This window comes from Arvicanthis niloticus, chromosome 16 (assembly GCF_011762505.2).
Source record: "Arvicanthis niloticus isolate mArvNil1 chromosome 16, mArvNil1.pat.X, whole genome shotgun sequence".
Classification (NCBI taxonomy): domain Eukaryota; kingdom Metazoa; phylum Chordata; class Mammalia; order Rodentia; family Muridae; genus Arvicanthis; species Arvicanthis niloticus.
The window spans coordinates 70,736,594-70,760,403 of record NC_047673.1 but is presented as its reverse complement, the minus strand read 5'-3'; the positions used below and the strand labels follow the sequence as shown (position 1 = coordinate 70,760,403).

Here is a 23,810-nt window from a genome sequence, read left to right as displayed (position 1 = left end):
ATCCCAGCTTCCTGACCCTATACCAGGGTCCTGCTCTCCATGGCTTGCCCAGTTCTTGCCCCTGCTATGAGAAGAGAAACCAGGCTACACAGATGGTTATCCCTGCCACGGGTGCACAGACACACCACAGACACAGACAATTGCTCCTGACATGAGCACAGACACTTCAGAGACACAGTACACAGACAGTTGCCCCTGCCACATGTTGAGAACCACTCTGACCCACACTTGGGGGCCAAAATGTCTCGGACTGCTCTGTCAATGTTGAAACCCTCACTGCCAAAAGCCTTGGGGGCTAAATTGTTAGAGCCCACAATGCCCCAAGCTGCTTCAGTCCATGGGTCAGGATTCAGCAAGAGAGAGAGTGAGGATGGACATGAAGAATGGAGACCAGACAGAGTGTGATTCAATCCCATTTATTTTTCAGTCTCACTTCATCTCTCCAAGTACCTTGTTCCTGGTACCAAGTCTCAGGTCCCTAGTTCCTAGCACCAAGTCTCAGGTCCTAATCCTAGTTCCAGCTGTAATGAGTCTCAAATCCTAGTCTCTATCCCAGTTCCAAGTTCCTGTCTCAAGTCTCAAGTGTCAAGTACTCTTCCAAGTACAAGTGTCTAATCCTTTCTTCTGTTTGTCTCTTGCCTTTTATATGTCTCACTTCTAAGCCATGCCTTTAAGTCACACCTTTAAGTCTTATCTCTAAATCACACCTTTAAGTCTCACAAACCCAAGGGAAAATCCTGGGTATCTAAAACAAGATGTTATCACAGTGTGCTCAGCTGTTGTAGGCTATTGTAAACAAGTCTCTTGTCAGGGTTTATGGTTCAAGATGGCTGCAAGAATGATAGCCGCCATCTGTTGGCTGCCCACAGCCACAGGCACAAACACTTCACAGATACAAAAAACAGACAGACAGTACACAGACCTGCTCAAGTGAGAAGACCTCTGATCCCTGGAGCCGTGGAGGTCTGAGAGACCAAATCTCGGTGGGACCTCCAATATGTTGGACTCTAAGATCCAAAACCAGGGGACATGCTCCCCCAGAAAGACTCATAAATAGGATTCGCTACAATAACATGAGGTTTGATGATGATGTTAGCCAGTATACTGGGGTTCCCCTATATACAGACAAGAGGTTCGCATATTACTTTTATGACAATTAGTGACTTCCATTTGCCCAGGTTTATTATTAGATTAAGGGTCAGGCTTCCTTCCCATCCTCGAATGTGTCTCTGTGCTCTGGGCCTTCCAAACATGCAGGTGAATTCCCTTCCCTGTGGTCTGAGAGATGTTAATCAGCCTCTCCATTCCTCCTCTGAATGTTAATCCAGCAAGTGTCCTCTGACTAAAGAATGTACTCCTCCTGGAATGCATCCTGGTACAGTGGGATTTTAGTTTGGGTTAAGATCTGAAATTCCTACATTTGGTTCCCACACTGTGCTCAAGAACCCATACTAACTGTTCAGACTCTGCCCTCCACCCTGGGGATGGAAGGGAATGTGTACTCAAGGATGCTGAAAACTTTTTAGTGCAAACAACAAATACAATTCAAGGCCATGGGTCAGATCCCTGGCACCACAAAATAAATGAATATTTATAAATATAAATTATATGTGTGAGCTGTAGGATAGAAAACCATAAAAGGAGACCAGGACTGTTGAGTGGACAGGCCCTATGGAGGCAACACTTTCATACTCCAAAGAGTAAGAAGTGGGGTTCACTACTCAGTGTCCAGGTGTCCCGGACTGAGGGGAGAACAAGCAAAGGTCCTCAGGCAGAGGTATGCCTGGCGTGTGTGGCTTTTATGCCCTTAGTAGCCATCTGAGAGGAGCAACCTATGTCAGTGAGACAGCCCAAAGCTTTCAGCTGCCCTTTCTTCTAAGAAAATAAGATTTCCCTAGACCCTCTGATGCACCTGGAATCAGCTGTGTGACTTTCAGCACCATAACCAATACCTCGTGTTATCTGGTGTGACTTCACCTGCCTTTGGCTGCACCTACACACCTGCTGCCCAGGTATACTGAGAGGGAAATGCATGGTTAGCAGAGGGGGACTTTTTAGTGAAAAAATGAGAGCCTCCCCCCTGACCCTGGGGTCCAGTTTCTGCTCACTGCCCACCTAGTGCACAAGTGGTACCCACAGAAAGCCCTGTGAGGAAGAGCAGCATCTTTCCTCCCGTCCACAGTGGCCTGGCTTGCCCAGGCATGACCCTACTTCTCTGGTGCCTCTGCCCTTTTAGTTTTAGTTCCCCCTAGGATTCTGGCCCTGACTCAAGTATTTGAAGGACACAGGAACAAATTCCACTTCCTGAATCTTGTTTTAAAACCTCAGAGTATGGGAACACAGCCTGGCTGGTGAGATGGGGGACAACAGAGTCAAGGACAAGATTGGAGGCAGGAGGACCACTACTCAGTCCCACTGGCCTTCTTGGGTCACCTGCAGGTGGTCTTCAGGCCAAGCTGCTGGCATGGTGGAGTCTCCAGTGAGCTCTACTGATAAGACTGGGAAAAGGTGCCCAAGAGGGAGCCCAACCTCTGCCAGGAACCTTCTCCTGCATGGTGGTGCCCAATGAATGGGGGAGACTGGGTCTCCATCCTCAGAGACACAATCAATTTCACAAACTGGTTCAACAGAGCAAAGTGCCCTGCTACCAGGGTTTATTGATTTACTGGGGAAAATCACAGTTCATGCTTTCTCCCAAGAGAGCAACTGTTTTCCCTCTCTGAGTGGCCAGCACGTTCCTTCCCACCATCACAGGCCTGGGGTGATATCTGACTCCTGGCCCAATTCCTATGTCCCCTTTACTGGCAGTTGGTCATCTGCCCATTTCTATGGAGTCAAGCCACTGTGCAGAGCCACACATGTGCACTCTTCCAAGGCTGAGGAGCTCACTTTAGGGGTAAAAGTGTTGTTTCAGCTGTGTTATTAAAAACATCTTTACAGAAAACTCTACTTGACCAACTGACAAACAACAAGCCTTGTTTGTGCTTAAGAAGGTGGAGTCTTTGCTGCCTCTAGCATCCCAGAGGCTGGCGAGCAGTGGTGCAGTATGGGTGTCTCTTTGGCACTTCCTGCTTATCTTATCTTAACTGATCATCCTCTCTGGGCTTTAAGTGCTCTCTAAACAGAGAGAAACACCCTTTAGTTCTTAGGGCTGTAGTATTACAGGAGGTGACAATGTAGGAGTCGGGCTTCCTCAGCTGCAAGGACACAGCCTTGCACTATGGCTGTGCAGCCCAGGGGTTTCCCTGTAACATACAGTCATGCGCAGCCAGAATCTTGACCTATAGGGTGCAGAAAGGAATTTAAGGGTTAGTCAGTATGAAGCAGAATTGGAGTTTATTAAGAAAATATTTTAATATAGACTTAGAAAGAGTGACATGAACAAGTATCTATTCATCTCAGATAGGCAGCAATGACAAAGGATTCTACAGAATTACCTGAAGAACCCATGGATTGATTGGGCTCACAGGATCATGAGTGAGGGACTCTTTACAGCATGGTGGGTGACTTGAGACAGTTTCAACACTGAGAAGTCCCATCTTATCATGAACAATAGCCACTCAGGTGCTTCATCCTACCTTTAGGAAAACTAGAGTTAACCTTCCTCCTGTATGTTCTACTAGCCCCACCCTAGCCCGGCCTAAACCCACTGATAGTGAGAGTGAGATGAGTGGTGGGTAGTGAGGAGGTTTGAAAGGAAATGGCCAACATAGGCTCACAGGGAGTGGTCCTATTAAGGGGTGTGGACTTGTTGGAGACAGTGTGTCACTGGGGCAAGCTTTGGGTCTCAGATGCTCAAGCTGGGCCTAGTGGTTCTGTTTCTTCCTGCTGTCTGCAGATCCAGACATAGGACTCTCAGCTACTTCTCTAACACTATGTCTGCCTGCATGCCACCATGCTTCCCACCGTGATTATAATGGACTAAACCTCTAAATGGTGAGTCAGCCCCAATTCAATGCTTTCTTTCTAAGAGTAGCTGTAGTTGTGGTATCTCTTCACAGCAATAGAAACCCTGACTAAGGCAGTGGGAAAGGGTAAGGGACTAGTGAGCTCCTGTTCCCCTCCTTCTACGGTGTGTTAAGATCTCCATTGCCCTAGGTGTAGTTACCACTGTGCTTTCTCTTGTCACTGTGTTATCTCTGCTCCTCGATGGAGACATGATGGAGAAAGATGCCCACAGTACAACAGTGGTGCCACCTCAGTGTGAGTGCCATTGCAAGAGAGGGTCCCGCTGAGGTGCCTTGGTACCTCTTATAGTCTCTTTGTCAAAGGATTGGGAAGATGGAAATGTTTTAGCATGAACATTTTTATCTACATTTTTTCTTAGCAACTGGGATTACACAGTGGTTTATGAGGTTCATTGTACACTTGTTTGCTAATAAGACAGAACTACGTTTTTTCAAAGCAGGTCAAAAAAGGTCAAAGGAATTCTTACTACATGTCACAAGGAAGTAGAGACATGTGCTTTGACTGTTACTCATGGTTCGTCTATTTGTGGGCCTTTTTCAAAGGATTATGATCTCTGGCCAGCAGTTTGAAAGTTCTCTGAAGAGACTTAACCAGATCCTGGGGTGGAGCTCCTCCATCTTCCCTTATTTTCCCTGACTTTCTATCATCATGGAGTACTGCCACAATGTTACATACAGTCCTGGGCCTCTCTGAGCTTCCTGTGGACAGTGGATGCCTGACCACAAGAGCATTCCTGCCATGGGCACGCCTGGCTGGCTTTAATCAGTTTGCATTATGACCTGGGAAGGCTGTGGATGCCATGGCTAGGGGTGGGAGGTCCCAGAGCCTCTGTGTGGCATCGGAGAGTCACAGTGCAGCTTGTATAAACTGAGGACATGGCCACTCCAAGGGATGGTTACAGGAAGGTTGTTAGTGTAGATATGAGAAAGAGAGCAACCAGAGGCAGCTTGAAGGGTTTGGCATAGAGAAAGTAGTAAATTGAACATGGCTAGCAGACTGCATAGGCCATGAGAGAAGGCTTGATTTAACATTCATCTCTAGAACAGAGAGCAGAGGCACCTGGGTTCCCTTGGCACTCAGAAAAGGCAGATTAGCCTGTCTCATTATCACAAATGAGGCCATTTTCCCAAATTCTGGTGATACACAAAAGCCAGCATTGCTCAAGAACTTGGGAAGCTGGCTCCTGTCAACTAAAGGAGCCATTTCCTTAGCACTGGCAGAAAGGACAAATGGCTAACTCTGGGGCCTACTAGCATGCCAAAACCCACACTGGCCTCCAGACCCCCTCAGTATCACAAGGACCTAGCTCTTCTTACTTCCACTGGACCCCAAACTTCTCCAGCTCATGGGTTTTCTCCCGGCTGTTCATTTCTTTATGACTCTGCTATTTCAGACATGCACACTCACACTCTGGGTCTTCTCTTGGTCTCCATCTCTTGCTCCACACACCCACCCCCATGCTGTTCTACTGTTTCTCTCATCCAGGTGCAGTCTTCTGGCCTTGTTCAATCTACTGCTCTCTGTCTCTGCTCTGGACTCTTCCAGAGGCCTCTCTGTTCTCTCCCTCATATCTATACTAAAAACCTTCCCTTTCACCACATCAGGGAACAATCACATCATCAGATACTCACAGGTAAATTTACCCATATTTTACTTTTGTTCAGTGGCTTTCTACAAACTGTAAGATGACACTGTCTGGATAAACTTAGAGACCCTCCCTTGTGTAAATTGTAACCAAAGCCACCTTTTTTGGACAGTTTGCTCCTTAAATCTTTTTAAAATATAAGGTAGTCAGACTGCAGGTTTCTGGACTCAAGTGTTTGGAATGGCAGGGCAGTTTAGGCGAGCTGGTCTCCCCTGCTTACTCAGGCTGACCCACTGCCCAACCAGCTTGTTCCTCAGAAAAGAGAACCACCCAGAAAATGGGAAGGAACTCCTCTCCCAAGTGGGAGAAGGTGACTCTGTTCTTGTCCCACTGTGTAATCGGCTGTGGGAGGCCTCCCAGCCGCTGTTCAGATCCTGTTTTCTGAGAACCTGTGTTCAAGAAGATGAAGATGTGCTACTGTATTATTTAAATCATCATGGCCCAATCTTGCTTGTTGTTATGGGGCCGCCATCTTCCCAACTAGGCAAGGCCTGAGGCCATGAGCGGCAGCGTGTTCTTGCCACTGCTTGGCTCAGCCTGTCCACTCAGGTGGGCCAGGAGCACCGGCCCTGATACCCATGTGATGGCAGCATGGGAGATGGCTCTGTCAATCTTCCATGCTGTCTCCACAATGTTTGGCTGAGCTCAAACCATCCCCAGCATCGACACGGTACCCTGTATAAATGAGACTAGAATGCTTCAAGATTTTCCAAAGGCTTTATATGCTTGGTAGTGATCAATTAACAAGATGCCCACACAATTAGAAGTGTTACCCAATTAACTGACCTAGATATAAGTTGTTATGCAGAACGGTCCTGCACCTGTCCATGGCTTCTACACCCTGCCTCTCCTCTGCTGTTCTGGCTCCCCCTCTTCCTTCTCCTCTTCCTCTCCTTAGTGCTCCCACAATAGCTCCTCACAAAATACCCAGTTTATTGTAGAGGGGGAAATATATTGCTACAATGATGGGCGGGGCATCTTACCATCAGAGCTGATGCTGGGGTGGGGCATGTTGACATCAGAGGCTACCTAGAGATTCTCTTTTTCTTTCTACAGAAGATGGAACCCAGGGCCTCACAAATCCTAGGCAAGTACTCTACTATTGAGCCACACCCAGCACCCTCCACAGACTCTTGGACTCCTTAGTTATAGCACTTGGAGACTAGGTGCTCTTTTTGTGACCTAGGTATTGCTACAGGCAAATTCAGCACTCCCCCTGCCTCCAGTAAAAACCCCAGAGAGCAACGTTGGAAGGCTAGCCAGGCCTCAGGGGGCTCCACAGGAAATTCTCCCTGCATCCACGTGGCAAGGAAGGTGGATTGGACTACTCAAAAGCTCCGGGCTCTAGGCAGTCCTGTTGCATGCTAGTGAGGAAGCTCCCACACCACGAGGTTCCAGGCCACAAGATTATAATCACTGAGGCTCAGCTGGGTGTGCTGTGGACAACACACAGAGAGTGGCATGTGGGAGGGAAGAAAGATAATGCATGCTGGGCAGTCTATTCCTGCTACCCAGTGTGAGCATCTGTCAACCCAGATCAACAGCAAGGTGGCATAACCTTTCTCCTTAAAGGAGGTGAGATGCCATTCTACACATTTTAAGCCAGTGGAAAACTTGACAGATACTATTTGGATTGGCAGAGCTGAAGATGGGAGAGGCTACAGGGACCTGACAGTGCAGTTCCTCCTGTGCTTTCCTCCTTATAGGACCTAAAAACCTGTGTGGCAGCATTGTGAAGTAGTGAAATCTTGCTGGCCAACAGCTTAGTGGGAAAGCTTGTGCCCACATGAGGGAGGCTCTGGAATCCATCCATAGCCTGCGCACACACACAGACACATAAAACAAAAATTGATGGGGCATGTTTGTTTGAGAGCCCATAAATTGAGTCAAGAAGCCGTTGTTAATGAGATCTCAGGCACATCTGCAATGGAATCTGCCTGAGACTAAGTAAAATCATCATTGCTAACTGATTAAGGAGCTAGCTTTCCTAACCTCCTTAGGTTTACAGCTTATAAACGCAGGGTTACATCAATACATTTAAGTGGCTTTGCCACAGTGGAAGCATCCATTCCATCTCTAAAGGCATCCAGGGACTGCCCTAGTTAACTCCTCTGTGGTGGTGACCAGACTGAGACCTGGAGAAGCACAGTCCCTGTCCTTAGGAGGGTACAGGGGCAGCACTAAAGGCCTGGCCTCCAGCTGTGCTGGTCCTAGCCTCTGATGTACTTCAGCAGAGCATACCCTCCAGATCATGAATTTCTGGCTGTCTCTGGTGACTTGTGGCTATGCCACCTCCCCATGGCTCCCAATTGAGCTCCTCACCTTGTCCTGCTCTTCCTCTCTTCTGTGTTGCCTTTAAATGCACTCGAACCTTCTCTTGCTGGTCAACTCGTTAGCTCAACTCCAAGGCTGTGCTCTGAGAGAAGTGAGACATTAGGCCCAGCACAGAGGGTGCACCACAGCTGAGCCACCATAGCACAGGGACAGTGGCACTGAAGGAGAAGAGACTGGCCATTAGGCATCTGTGTGATCTGAGAAAGCCTCTGCTTATCAATCACTGACCAGCCTGAAATCTGGAGTGGTGTGCAAGCAGCATAATCAGGAGGCCTGGGGGTTGTCAGCAAAGATATTTGTACTCCTTCCTTGTGTTGCAGGCTGACTGGAATGAAAGAGGGACCAAACCTTTCACTTTCCCTGCTTAGAGTTTGCCCATGTCCCTAGGAAAGGAGATGAAGTTGCAGCAACTGTCAGATCCAGGGTCAAGTGGAGGCCACTCCTACCTCTCCCTCTTCCTCTGACATCTGAGGGCAACAAGTTCATTGGTTCACTTTCCCTCAGCCCTCACAATTCCCAAGCCAAAGTGTGGATGCCCCCCCGCCCCCACCCACCCCCCCATCCACCCGTGGAGCTACCAGGAGCTCAGGTCACCACCAGGCAATCTCACAAAGCCTTTCTGAGGGAGTGTTTCTATTGTCCAGTCAGATCCAGGGCCAGCTGCCAACCCCAGCAGGGCTCTCTGCACTTGGTTGGCCTTTGTTCTGAAACACCCCTGAGTTGCAGGCCTGCAATTCCCCTTACAGAGACCACATCTGCTGAGTCACTATTAGCTGATACTATAGGGCAATCTCAGGGGACAGGCCTAACTGAGCATTCCCAGGGTAAGAGAACAGGGTTCTCTCCAAGGGCAGTTGGCTGCCCAGACCTTGAGGCTTGCACTGATTGCCCTCTGACCCCATACTTCTCTCTAGTCTTGCTCCACACTTACAATAATCCTCAGTCCTTTAGTCCCACAGACTAGACTGAGAAATAAGCTGTGTGCTGTTACTTAAGGAGAATTTAAAATCTTTGTCAATCAAAACTTCTAATGTCTACATTATGATCCTGAGAACTTTTCATCTCACTCATAGTCAGTATTGAATAACCATTCAGGAATTTCCAGGGTCTGGGAATAGAGAAGGGAACCGAGGATGTTTGCTTATAGTGAGGGGGCACAGGCCTGGTGTAACAGCTAAGCACAAACAGAAATGAATTTTCCTGGGAAGAATACAATAACTCTAAGGTGAAAAATATGTTTTCCCTTTGCTTTTGTAGCACTGGGCATCAAATGCATCTCCTCACATGCACTAGGAGCCACACCCACAGCCCTGCCCTCCATTGGAATGGCTTCCTTCTCCAACTCCAATCTTCCAGGCACAGTGTTTTTCTCATTGGGAAATTTGGTTACAAAACAAATAAAAAGATCACTGGGAGAATAAAACCTTTGGTACAAGATAAATTAACCTCCAGTTTCAGGTGCTAGCACAGTGAAGAGGAACTTGGGACTTGCATTTTTGTTTCCAGAGTCTTTCCTGATATCCCCTAAACTTTGGTGTTTTGAGGGGGTTAGAAATAGACCACACAGAAGACTTCCTTGCAGCTGTTTGCTGTAAGGTAGAACCTCAGCAGACAGCAGTGGGACCCCTGACAATGTGAACAAGACTTCTCTGAGCTAATAGTACAGAATGCACCCCTAGGACATGGTTTACAGAACATGGAGGGTCACAGGCCTGTATGAGCTGAGCTGGCCTTAATCCTTCTGTATCACAGCTTTAGTGAGGGCACATGGGCAGTGGGCATCCCAGGACATAGGTGTCTCCACACTCTCACCTCCAGACTGGTTCTGTGCACATATGCTGCTGCAGAGGGCTTGGATATGAGAGTCCCGTACAGTGACAGGGGAAAGGACAAGACACCCACATTAGTGGCGCACCTGCTCAGGGCCACTCATTCTTCATCAGCAGCCTGGTACGTTGGTGATCCCCACACTCTAGATGACAAAGGCTCAAGCGGTTTCATAACTTATCCAGAGTTCCACAGCTGCTGTGATAGAATTGCAATTGGAACCAAAGGAAGAAAGCATACTAGAGCCCCCTACTGTGCCCCCAAGAGTCTCCTCTCCCTAAAGCCAAATGCATTAGAGCTTCTAATTGTGGCACCATGGCACACATGCACTGGAGGACAGCCACGCAGCATCTGCACTGCCTCGTCAAGTGTGCTAACACGCTACCCAGCTCACAGACACTGCATGCTACCTGCTGTTAATGGCACTGGCATGTCACATCCTCCAGGGGACTCATGGTTGGGTCTTCCCTTTGAACCAGTTCTTCCAGGAACTGGGCCACTGAGGCTGACCTTTCCTAAAACGTCAATGAAAAAGTCAGAGTCCAGGTGAACTTGTCATGGCCACCTGAACTCAAGATGGCATTTCCCTGAGAGCTTCACTGAGGTGACCTGCATCAGCTTTCCTACTGTACTAGACCGTGCACACACCTTCAGTGGTCTCCAGTTTCCTGATAGTTATGCTTTGGAAGAAACACTGTAGAACTTACAGATATGTCGGTGGAATAAGAAAAGGTGCAAGAACCCCCTTTTCTGTAGACTCTGAATGAAGCTGGACACAAGTCTGTCCTGCTCTGGACTGTGGGCATCTCAATGCTCAGTCTAGGGGGAGGGGTGTGTGTACAAAGATATACCCAGAGACAGTGGGCACCAGCTCTGATTGGTCAGACGCCAGGCAGCACTACCCACTCACGTCCCAAGAAAAGGTATTGCTTATTAGCCTTCCAGGAGGAGGGAGAAAGACTCACACAGTCTTGGAGACTCCTTGTGGCCACAGTACCTGGGCTTGTGGCTGTCAGTGTTCTGAGGTCCCAGGGCTCCTATGAAAGTTTCAGGCTGTAAACACATACTAAGGGAGCAAGCTAGAGAGGGGACATGCAGCATGCATAGCAACAGAGATATATTCTTTCGCCATCAATTATAATCCTCACAAGCATGGACCTAGGAATTTTCCTTTCCTGACTCTTACCTTAAGGAAGTGTTGGGGTTGGTTGGTTTGTAAAAGTCAATGAATAGTGGATTTGCCTGTCCTGTACTGGAAAATGCAGCAAACCCAATCAGGACAATGCCAGCAGCTACTCAAGGCTAATCAGAAATAACATTTCTGTGTGCCTTTCTTACCTGCTATTTAAGGAATGAGTGGTGGTCAGCGGAGTGAACTGAGACATTGCAGCCAGTCCTGCTTTGTAGTCTGAAGCCCAGTGACTTAGACTTGAGCAAAGTTCTACAATATTTTACATAGTGGATAATACTTAGATTCTTCTGACCTGGATCATTGTAAGAAACACAGCCTTTAAGTTACTCTTCAGCTCTGCTGCTTAGTGCTCCCACTGTATTCTTGAGCTTTCTGGAGAACAATACTTTCCAAGACACAACATATTGGCCATTACTAAATGACATAGGATTACTTGAATTCAAGCTCACTATTGTGATCACCTGGATGCCCCTATGTAACTAATAGATACATAGTGTATACATCATGGATACATTGAACAAAAGAATAATTTACAACCTGGACTGGATGGAGTAGGGCAGTGGGAGATGTCAACATTTATGATTGTAGCTTTGGGGTTTTGTTGTTTGCTTGGAGTCTTTTGGGGAGGGAGAGAATATGAAGAGATAAAACAACAACTTTCCAGAGTCAGTTCTTTCCATCCACCATGTGGATCCCCAAGATCAAACCTAGCCCATCAGGTCTAGCAGCAAATGCCTTTACTCGCTGAGCCTTCTTGCCAAGCCAACACACAGTTTTAAACTAAGAATTACTTCTAAAACGTCTGTTTACACTTTCATGCCACAGTCAACCATGGGTAAACAAAACCTTGTAAGGGGTGGACACTGGGGCAAGACTGACATGAGTCATCCTAATGCCCTTTTGCCTGGATTCTGTTTTGTTTTTTTGGTTTTTTTTTTTTCCCATGGAGCTTCAGCACTGAGCTGCTGGGTCACTGTCACTGTGATTGTGGTTCAGTTTGCTGTCTGAAGTCCAGAGTGATAACGGCCCTGTGCACACACCCGATCAGCTGAGTCATTGGGGCTATGAAATTATAAAAAGTCAGGGCTGGTAGGGACTCACACTCAGCCACCCTCACCAGCATGCTGTGACCAGGGAGGAATCACGGAGCCTACACTTAGCCCTGGTGAAGAGCAGAGCATGCTGGGATAATTCTGCACAGAAAAGGAAAAGCAGGCACTTCTGTTCCCAGATAAAACAACGGGCACTTGGGCCTCCCTGCTACAATCAGGCAGGGGGCTGATTATCCCTGGGCAAGTTGCCCAGCTTTCTTACTTGACTCTACTTTTAGTTCTCCTGACGATATCATGCAGAATTGGTCTTCTCTCAGTGATCCTGGGACAACAGGTGACAGGATTCCATCTTCTCAAAGACAAGGACTTTATAATAGGGACAGAAATTCTCTAGAAATGAAGAGGGAAAAAAAACCAATGTCCCTATCTGCCTTCAGATGGACTCATCATGGCAAGCTGGTCTTACCACCTGACTGATCAGGGAGGGACCTGAAGACAAGGGCTTAGGGTGCCTAAGGTTGAGAGACAAAAGCCTTGGTCTGGGGGCCTAGGAACAGAATGATGGAATGTACAGTATTCATACACAGACAGACAGACGCATGCATACACACATACATACACACATGCACACACAAATATACACACACCAGTATCCTCTTTCTAGGATGGCAAAGCTTTCTCTCTGGCACCCAAGCTCTTGGGAAACATTCTCACAGAGACTCTGAGCCACACAGACCTTTACAGCCCAAAGTGGGAGATGGGAAGGAAGTTGAAGACCATATTCACAGGGCCTGGCTTTCATGGAGGGCTGAGCTGGGATCTCAATGTCCCAGTGACTTTGACTGGTCGTGCCTAGGTTGCCTCTCTTGAGATCTGTGGCAGTAAGGTCTCTGTTCACAGAGGGGATGGCCATGGAGGAGGTTATGTGTGTGGCACCAGTTCCTGGTGATGGATGGGTATGAATGAAGACACAGAGGTGGCTCTGGGACTACTGGTAGGTCAGAAGAGATCAGTAGGGTCCCTGCCAGACAGAAGCAGTTTTCACTTGAGATTCCTTACACATCAGGGTGCAGGTACCCCCACCCCATCAGCCTTGTCTCTTTAGGAGCCCCACAGCTGGCTTTCTGTGTGGCATGGTATCTCCAAAAATGGCATGTAGTGGGTCAGTTCTTAGCTTAAATGAGCAGCTTTCCACAGGAATCATATAAACCCTGACCATCTGATATTAGCAGGAGAAGTGCACACAGGTGTTTTTCTAACCGGCTTTTTTCTGCCTTAGGATTCCACTCTCTGCTCCGTGACCCTAGTAAAACCTCCTCTTTCCTTGCTCCAAGAATAGGTTCATGTTCCTGCCAAGCTGGGGACTGTCCTAGGAAGATGGAAGCCGAGGAGCCTGGCCACAATGATGGGCTGGGATCTCTCTGGTATTGGTTTGCAGAGACCTGGGTTTTCTTTATTCCTCGTGAAACTAAAGACAAAAGATTCAGACTAGCAAAAGATACTAGACTAGGTATTAAAGTACAGCTTGGATTTTCTGAAACATAATAGTGCATGCCCATAGAAACTGGAGACGTGGTTACAGAGGGCCCAGGATAGGTTGGGGACTAGAGGAGCAACATGTTCAGGGTGTAAGGTTTCTCTTTGTCGGGATGACAGTATTCTAACATCAGCTGTGCAAGCGTGGCCTGTGTCCATGCGCACACTCCAAACAATCGACTGTACACTTGAAATGGGTACACGGCAGGGTGTATGTATCCTCGTTCAATAAAGCTATTTAAAATACCCAGAGATGACAGGCGCAGCTGAGGGTGAGCTCCTGAATATTGTCCCAGTCTCAACTGGACTCAGGGTCCCAGGACTGGGAAGCCAGAGGCAGGAGGATGGCTGGGGTTCACAGCCAGCCTTGGACACCATTGCCAACTTTCATCTCAAACATCATTCAAACAAAACCAGAGCCAGTGTTTCTCTGAGTATTGCTATTAATTTAGGAACAACAGAGCAAGGCAAACAGAAAACCCTGATGGGGCTGGAGAGATGGCTCAGCCACTAAAGATTAGGCTCACAACCAAACATGCAAGAGAATACACACATCATTAGATCACGCCCACATTAAAAAATATTGAAGCAAAGGGAGTTGTTTAAAGACAAAACTAAGGAGTCTGGGATTGGCTGTGTAACTTGGCTATGATACAGATCTTGCCTATATTATTTGAGACCACGAATTACCTCCCAGTGACCAGAATATTATTAATACTAACAATAGATAACTCTAAAACAAAGATGCAGTGTATCGGTTACTTTGAAACAGTAACTTTGACCACTGTGATTAATGAGGAAAGTGGATTCAGAATGAGGCAGGAGACATTGGCCAAATGGTTGTCCTTGCAGAAGTGCTTCTGTGTGGGGCTGTGGCAGCCACTGTGCAAACTTAGAGCATGGCAGAGGCTTTTCCCCAGTGGCTGTCAGTTATGAATCCATTGCTCACAAGCGCTTCTTATGGGTCTGACAAAAGAAACGCCATTTTAATTCTGGCCACCCACATTTACTTTTCACACAAAGCAAACACGAATAAGTCCGGGAGTCAGTCATACATTAGTTATTTACTGGTTGGTTTGACAAATACTTGTAAGAACATACTTAACGGTTAGAGAATTGGTTTGGTCTGTACTTGAGGAGAGAGTCAATCATGGCAGAGCAGGTCTGACTTCTGAGGACCTGGAGGTGACTAGTCACACTGTATCCAGTCAGAGAGAGAGATGAATGCTGGAGCTCAGGTCTCTCTCTTCTTATTCAGCCTGGGGCTCTACCACATGGAAAGGCACCAACCAAATTCATGGTGGGTCTTCCCACCTCAGGTCAGCTCCTCTGGAAGCACCTTCACAGTCATACTTGCAGGCTTGTCTCCTAAGGGGCTCTAAATCCCATCAAGTTGACAGCTGAGATTAACCCTCACATTTGTGAATGAGCTGGGGAAAAGCCTTTTTGATGACTGGCATTTCTGGAGAGCCAGGCACCAGGCCATGCTGTCCCTCTTGCTGATGTGTCCTCTCATCTTCCAGGAGTCATGTGGCTGGAACTTGTCCTGGCTTCAGTGCTGGGCTTTGTCATCTACTGGTTTGTCTCCCGGGACAAAGAAGAGACATTACCACTTGAAGATGGGTGGTGGGGGACAGGTTCAAAGCCATCAGCCAAAGAAGACGAGAGCATCCGGCCCTTCAAGGTAGAAACATCAGATGAGGAGATCAAGGTGAGACACCCTTTCCCAGACAGGGCAGAAACCAAAGCGTCTGTCCTGCTATGCTTCCCTGGGACCAGAGTTGGGACATGTTTGAGGCAGAGGCTCTGGAAATGGACCATCCTGAGGTTTTCCCTGGCCACTCTTCTCCCTGAGGGCATGTGCATTTTGTTCCCAAAACAAATGTCCTCCTTACTAAGCCCATTTCTCTAGCTACTTCTCCTCCCCCACACGAGGCCCAGAAGGGCTACTTGTAGAACCATGTGTGCACCATAGACTGAAGAAAGCTCCCATCATTCCCCCACCTCCTAGTCTGCCCACTTGAGGCTGGTGCAGTTTAAGGGACAGAGTGAGCAGATGTCCCTGAGCTGATGTGGAAGTCATGGCTACACAGGGGAGAGGAGCTGAGGACATGCAGTAGTGTGTAGATCATGGGGTCAGTCTTGGGAAAGTCCCTGCAGTGTGCCCACCAACCTCGGCCCACCATGTCTTTATACCAATCCTGCCCATTGTCACCTGTTGTGGCATCTCTCAAAGGTTGGCCCTGAGGCTAAGAATAGTACAGCAGGAGTTCCAGGTGCTGGAGAACACAGGCTGAGGATAACAAGTCTCAGGTCCCTGGCCTTTCCACACATTTCCAGAGTCAGAAAGGAGGGGCTGGTGGGTAGGAAAAGGGAGAAAGAAGTCTCCTCATGGAGCCAGTCAGTCAATCGGGGTCACAAGAGATCAGACTTACATGCCCCATCCTTTCCTCCACCCTGTGGTCCTTGGGCAGCTACTGTGTCCAGGTGCTCTGCAGAGTACTGGGAGATCACAGAGTCCCTTCCCTCACACAACTCTGAATGTAGTGTCCCTATACGATAAGGTAATGAATGCATCAAGAGATACAGTGACCAGTGATATCAAGAGATACAGAGATCAGTGGAGATTAATGTCACTGGGGCACTAACAAAAGACCACAGATGTTCCCAGGAGGAAGGATTGAGAGGGGTCTGGTGACCAAACCAACTCAGTCAGTCAACAGGTTCTCCAGCACAGGAGTGAGGATTAAAAAGAAAAAAAGACGATTAGACAACATTATAGCATGACCCCAGCCAGTTCTGAGTCTGAAGGCTGACACAGGTTTCTTTTTTCCCACTTTTCTTTAAACCCCTTTAATTACATGTAAGTATTTAGGTCAGTTCTAGGTTGAGGAACCAACAATACAATAGATACAAACAGTCAAGGATCAAACAAGGCAATATACCTAGTCCCAGAATCACCCCCATGATCACTCTTGCTGTTTCTAAGGGCTCATTGGGATGACAAATGTCTGAGCCTACTTCCCTGTCCTGGCCCACAGTCATATTCATGCCTGGGCCTACTTCTTTGTTCTATCCTAAGACTTAGATTCATGACTGAAATTACTTCTGTTTTAGCCTAAACTTAGATTCCTACCTGAACTTACTTCCTTGTCATGGCCCAATGTTTCTTTGTCTTTGGCCAATATGAGATTCCTGCCAAGCAGCCCCAAAGCTCTCCACAGTCTGGACTGAAGCCAAGGGCTAGCAGCTGAGGTTCATGAGCTCTGAGGATCAGTCCTGGATGGACCTTAAGGTTTATAAACCTGTTTACGGGAGCCAAAGGGCCATGAAAATCTCGGTGAATAATGACACTGAGCCACTCCTTGAGGCAGCAGGCACATCCTTTGGCTGGAATACTGAGCTTTTATCTGCATCCAGTGCTCTTGGAGACTGTTTTCTTGGCAGCCCATTTCGTCTTTCTTAGGATCATTCCACCCTGTACTGCAAGAATGGGCACACCATGGCTCAAGGGCAACTGTGGCCTGCCACCTGCTCACTAGCTGCCTGTGAATAGCTTATGTGTCTGTAAAAGGGTGGGAAAAAAATCAACAGAAGAATTACAATAATCACTGTTCCTGCAGGGGTCACCTGTGTCCTCAACCTCTCTACTCCTGCAGGGGTCACCTGTGTCCATGGCCTCTCTGTTCCTGCAGGGGTCACCTGTGTCCATGGCCTCTATGCTCCTGTAGGGGTCACCTGTGTCCATGGCCTCTCTGCTCCTGCAGGGGTCACCTGTGTCCATGGCCTCTCTGTTCCTGCAGGGGTCATCTGCGTCCATGGCCTCTATGCTCCTGTAGGGGTCACCTGTGTCCATGGCCTCTCTGCTCCTGCAGGGGTCACCTGTGTCCATGGCATCTCTGCTCCTGCAAGGATCACCTGTGTCCATGGCCTCTCTGTTCCTGCAGGGGTCACCTGTGTCCATGGCCTCTCTGCTCCTGCAGGGGTCACCTGTGTCCATGGCCTCTCTGCTCCTGCAGGGGTCACCTGTGTCCTCTGCCTCTCTGCTCCTGCAGGGGTCACCTGTGTGCATGGCCTCTCTGCTCCTGCAGGGGTCACCTGTGTTCTCTGCCTCTCTGCTCCTGCAGGGGTCACCTGTGTCCATGGCCTCTCTGCTCCTGCAGGGGTCACCTGTGTCCATGGCCTCTCTGCTCCTGCAGGGGTCATTTATGGCAGCTTCTTTGTTTCAGGGAGAAAGTGAAACCCTTCCTTCTTCCATCCAATCTTGCTATTTAAAAAGTTTGCCATTTCCACGACTATAGGTGGTTTGGTGAATTAAATGAGTGTTGTTCACACATCCAAGAAATGAGAAGATGACTGGGATCCAGCTAAGAGGGAGAATGCATCATTGTGGCATGTGCAAAGCCTTACATTCTCTCCCCGATTGCCCCCAACCCCTTCCACCACAACAGAGATAGATGAAAGGGGGATCCCATTAGCCCCAGACGGATCCAGTGACACACACGGGTGCCCTGTGTGGCTTCTCCATGGTGACCATCGATGGCTACAGTGTTCACTCTGAGTTGTGCACACAAGTGCTCTCCTGTCTCTGCCCCCACCCTGGCTTCTTCACTGCAGGACTTACACCAGAGGCTGGATAGGTTCCGGGCATCCCCACCTTTGGAGGGCAGCCGCTTCCACTATGGCTTCAACTCCAACTACCTGAAGAAAGTGGTGTCCTACTGGAGGAACGAGTTTGACTGGAAAAAGCAGGTGGACATCCTCAACCAGTACCCTCACTTCAAGACCAAGATTGAAGGTGAGGTTCCAGAACAGCAGCCAGGGTGGGAGAACAGGGATGGGTGTGAGTCTCAGGAGCAGCCTTCCTGTGTAAGTCAACTGTGCGGTAGCACCCCAAGATCAAGTGGTAGGTCACTGAGACCTACTGTGTTCACCATCTTGCCAGATGTGCAGATAACACTGAGTCAACAACTGTTAGTCTATAGCACTAGACAAAAGGGACAGAGCAGTGGTTGGGTAACCAGAGACCTGCCAACTCCAATCCGCAATGTATAGACATCCTTGAGCAGTGTCTATCCAGGAAGCCTGGGGTCTGGACATGGCCTGCCTCATCTCAGGCCCTGATACAGTTTCAGGCTAGCCAGTTCTAGGGGGTGCTCAGTGGTCAATCCTATGATAAACTGTCCTGTCCACCCATTGCCCTCGATTTCATAGCCCAGTCTTCCCACCTGCTGTCACTCAGACTAGCCATGAAAACAGGAAGTTAACTCTTTAATTCCATGAAGGACGACCCCAGGATCATTTTGTCTGAATTAATACTTTCCTTAGTAGAAACCAAATTTTGAACAACACACAGACTCAACAGAGTATGTTTAATAAAAACCAGACAATGCTTTTAATTTTTTAATCCTCTTACTTTTATTGTGGTGAAATACATGTGGTGTAATCATGTCTTGCTGATCTCTAAGTGAGCAGTTCAGCGGCTCAGTGGCAATAAGTCTGATGTTCCATGGAATTAAGATGAGTCACTGTTGGGGAGGCTCTGTATCTAACTTAATAAGAATTAACAATAATAGCAGTAACCTTAAATTTCTATATTCTAAGTATTACAATGGCAGTCCTGTCAGTGTGTCTCCCTCGTACACACAGATCTGCTGTCCTTACGTGAGCTTCCAGGGAGAGCCTGTGATCATGCAAGTGTGGATGCGTGTTTGTTTGTAATTTTAAAATCAGATGATGTGGGAATAAATTTTGACTTTAAAATAACTTCATTTTAAAAAATAACCACTTAGATGAACTTGAGGGTAGCAACAGAGGAGGACCTGGGAGATATTAAGTGGGAAAATTAGGGTACCAAAATGGAACAAGCATAGCCTTGTTAAAAGGGGTTTATTTTCTGGATGTGATTCTTGGAAATGTGGACTATACTAAAAGAAACCTAAGAACACAGGTCAGGCAGGGTCCTGGTAGGATCCTGAAAAACAAGATCAGATTAAAGCCTGGAACCCTGAATCACACAGCACTGGACATGTATATCAAGGTCATACAGTTTTGAAGAAGGAGACAGTGAAGCCGGTGTGGTGGTCTGTTATCCTAGCCCTTGGAAAGCAGAGGCAGGAGAATCAAAACTGAGGGTCGGCCTGGGACCTGATAGGTTTCAAAAAAGAAAAGAAAGAAAGGCTTCAGTGTGACACCATGCACAAACCTTAAGGATTTTGTATTGTCCTGGGTGGCAGGAGTCATTCACACAGTGCAGGCTCATGGTTCCACCTAAGTGAGGTGTCTGAAACAGAGAAACATCAAGAAGGAGACTAAGTAGGCTGGGGAGATGCTGACTGTGTACAGGATGTTGGTGGGGAGATGCTAACTATGTGCAGGATGTTGGTGAGGAGATGCTGACTGTGTGCAGGATGCTGTGGTGGGGAGATGCTGACTGTGTGCAGGATGCTGTGGTGATGGCACATGCCTGAGTTCCAGGGGTTGATCTACTTTTTACAGCCATAGGGACGGCACTGCAGGTGAGGGCTGTGGCTCATATGGACCACTTGCCTCGAACATGCAAGGCCTGGGATCCAGCTCCAGCCCCTCAAAGTGAATAGATGAAATTTTCATGGAGAATTTTGAGAAGGTAAAATGTTTAGCTTGGGGACTGGAGAGGAGGCTGAGCAGTTCAGAGCACTCTCTAGGCTTGCAGAGGACCCATTCCCGGCACCACATGATGACTCACAACCAGTTCCAGCACATCAGGTGCTCTCTTTTGATCTCTGCACACACCATGCATTTCTGTGATAGTCAGGCAGGCATACATGCAGTAGAACACTCCTACGCATACAATTAAATAAATCTAAAACGGTTTGGTTTTAAAATTAGAACATGGTAAGAAATGCTTCAGCTCAAACATGTGGAAAACTTACATATTTTATATATGTTTGTAGTAGAAAAATTTAAATACATATATCACAAAGAACAAAATTAAAGTACTTGGTTATACTTTAATCCTCCTGGATGGTTACTTTGTACCATTTCTTAATTTATACTTGAGAACTTCAATCCTCTGCCTACAGAGTTGCATAAATTCTTTGACCCTCCAAGTGTAGCTTATGGTTTACTATAGTGTGAAGTCAATGTGCTTTCTGTAGAAACCTCACTCGGTCCTTTTCCCAGGCTTGTGACACTCACTCTTGGGACAGCTCTCACACAGCCCCAATACCACAGAAGAAACAAGCTACTCGGTAGGGAACTGGAGGCTAAGCTGTCATGTTTGACAAGTTAGGTATGTGAAATGCACTCAGAGTGTGTGTGTGTGTGTGTGTGTGTGTGTGTGTGTGTGTGTGTGTGTGTGTGTGTGTCTGTATCTAAGCACTGAATATGGAACCTCAGGTCTACTAGGCAAGTAATCTGGCAATCTACTGAGTCATTTAATAAGTGGATATTTAATGCATTTTTAACTTCTAACCTTTCCTGCCAGGCAGGTTCATCAGAATATAAGCCACATGTGGCTGTTGCATTCATGCACAAGGTCGAGCCAGCCAATAATTCCAGCATGGCCTTCCCCTCAGTGAGAAGCTGCAGGCTACTGGTGGTTACTGAAGGAATCTTTTTTTCTTTTTGGTAGAAACTGATTCTAGGTTGCCACTGCCATGCACATTCAGACAACAGTAATGTAATGTAACCAGGATGTAATGGGATAGAAAAATGGAGCATAAGAACAAGACAGGAGAGTCCTGAGAAGTGAGATGCTATCAAGATACACACACACACACACACACACACACACACACACATATATATGTATTGTATATACTATATAGAATGCACACATATATATATAGGAAATAGTTGAAGAATACATAAATTACTTCATTTTCTACAAGAATAGCCCCATGTAATGAAGGTACAGTGCGTAGACCTGTCTGTAAGACTGAGCTATACCACAGCCATGACAGGGACATTTAGTTGTAGTCCATGAGCTCTTCCGTATGTAGCTGAGCACACGGATGATCGCTCACCACAGAACTGTACATCAGCACTGCGTCACATGCAGCACACTCTTGCTGGATGCATGAGCCTCTCCCACCCTGATGTGTTCTCAGTGAACTGGCATTTATTCCAGCAGAACCTCCTCCCCTCAGCATGGATGCTCTGTCCCTCATTCTGACTGTTTCTGCCCCCAGGGCTGGACATCCACTTCCTCCACGTGAAGCCTCCCCAGCTGCCCTCAGGCCGCACCCCAAAGCCCTTGCTGATGGTGCATGGCTGGCCTGGCTCGTTCTATGAGTTCTACAAGATCATCCCATTGCTGACCGACCCCAAGACCCATGGCCTGAGTGACGAGCATGTGTTTGAAGTCATCTGTCCCTCGATTCCTGGCTATGGTTTCTCAGAGGCATCCAGCAAGAAAGGTACAGGATTCTGAAAGGGGAACACATCCAGACTGTGCTATGTCATCACAGTGCCTGCTAGGGGCAGCAACACCCTGCGCCCTATGCTGTGTGACTCACAGACCCATTGGTGGCAGCAATGCCCTAAGGAACACATGGCCAGGCACATTGGTCTTTCTTTTTGTTCCTTTTGTCTGATCTCCTGTGAGGTACTTTCTTCTTAGCCTGGGGAAAGAAAGGTCTGGGGAATTTCCCAGGCTCCTTAGCACCAGTGTTCATTGCACTGGTAAGTTGTCAGTTGCACCAGTGTTCATTGCACTGGTAAGTTGTCACATGCCGTTGGAGCTCAGTGAAGCGGGCTCTGGAAGCAAGGATGCTGACCCCCACTGCAGCCCCTATTTGACACTCAAGCACACTTATCCCCAAGTGTTCTTCAGGACACAGTCCTGGGTCAGGCTGGCCCTGACTCTGCACTGCGGAGAGGGAGAACAGCAAGCAGCTCAGAACATTAAAACATTGCATCCCAAGGACAGCTGGGCAGACAAACTTATTTCCAACAGATGCTGCTATTGTTTGTCCCATGACATAAAGATGCCCACAGTGGGGGCTCATCCACGGGGAGAAAATTCTCCACTGGGAATTCTAGCTGACTGCCTCGACTTCCCCCGTTGACTTCTGCTGGATGTTTGCAGGGTCCCTTTCTTGCTTGCTTTCTCAGGGAGGTGCATCTACTCACCTCTACAGCCTGTTCTAAACATGAGATTTCATGAGGTTTTGCTACTTTATCTGCTACTGCTGAACTCAAGAAACTCATTCAAAACCCAAACTACAGCAACCATAGGTCATTCTCCAAACCGTACAGAACAGCCTGTCTGTCCCCTTCACACTCAGGGTTAAATTCAGTGGCCACTGCGAGGATCTTCTACAAGCTGATGTCACGGCTGGGCTTCCAGAGATTCTACATTCAAGGCGGGGACTGGGGGTCCCTCATCTGCACCAACATGGCCCAGATGGTTCCCAAGTGAGTCGGGGTAGTCAGACAGGCACTGCGCAGCCTCGCCAGGTTCTGTGGGTGGGTGGAATCCACACAGGACACAGGACTGTTCACCCTAGGCCCTCTTCAGCAGTGTCTGAGACTTGGGGCTCCCTTAGACAGGTCCCCCATCCCATATTCTTGTGGTCCTGGGACAGAGAAAACAGATCTTCCCTCATTGGGTGAGAGAAGGCATGTTGACCCTTGGGATAGCTGTGGCAGCTGTCTGAAGCACAGGAAGGTGTCTATAGTAGTCTATGTGGGACAATGTCTAGAACATCCTGAAGACAAGAACACTCTAGAACACTTTCCTCTTCCCCAACCACTTACCTCCAACTCAGTGGATGCTCCAGAGAGACAGGGGCTGAAGGAGGCTGGCTTGTATTCTTCAGATCTGTGGCCTCTCCCTTCCTCCTCCATCTCCTCTCACTCCTGTCCTTCATAGCAGCCAAGCTGACCTGTGCCCATTCCTCTGCCCACAGCCACGTGAAAGGCCTGCACTTGAACATGGCCCTCATTTCAAGAAGTCTTTACTCCCTGACCCCTCTCCTGGGCCAACGTTTTGGGCGATTTCTTGGCTACACTGAGAAGGATATTGAGCTCTTGTACCCCTATAAGGAGAAGGTTTTCTACAGCATCATGAGGGAGAGTGGCTACATGCACATCCAGGCCACCAAGCCAGACACTGTAGGTAAGCACACCAGGGCAGCGGGCCCCGAGGGAATCTCACTGCCCCTGAGAACACAGCTTACAGCAAGAAACCCCTGACCAGGAAGCAGAAATCTTTGTTTTCTGTACTGAGAACTGAACCCAGGACATCACACTGAGTGACAAGTGATCT

The 23,810-nt window shown here is 47.9% G+C and overlaps 1 protein-coding gene across 2 annotated transcripts in view; it reads left to right on the top strand.

Moving 5' to 3' along the window:
- Positions 1 to 23,810, top strand: part of Ephx1 (epoxide hydrolase 1) — a 33,595-nt gene that overhangs the window by 5,572 nt on the left and 4,213 nt on the right. For both annotated transcript variants that reach the window (XM_034521042.2, XM_034521043.2), the window contains exons 2-6: positions 15,079 to 15,266; positions 18,173 to 18,353; positions 21,730 to 21,957; positions 22,828 to 22,957; positions 23,452 to 23,660. In XM_034521042.2, the coding sequence (XP_034376933.1) occupies positions 15,084 to 15,266; positions 18,173 to 18,353; positions 21,730 to 21,957; positions 22,828 to 22,957; positions 23,452 to 23,660 (931 nt within the window). In that variant the 5' untranslated portion in view covers positions 15,079 to 15,083. The remainder of the gene's footprint in view (positions 1 to 15,078; positions 15,267 to 18,172; positions 18,354 to 21,729; positions 21,958 to 22,827; positions 22,958 to 23,451; positions 23,661 to 23,810) is intronic.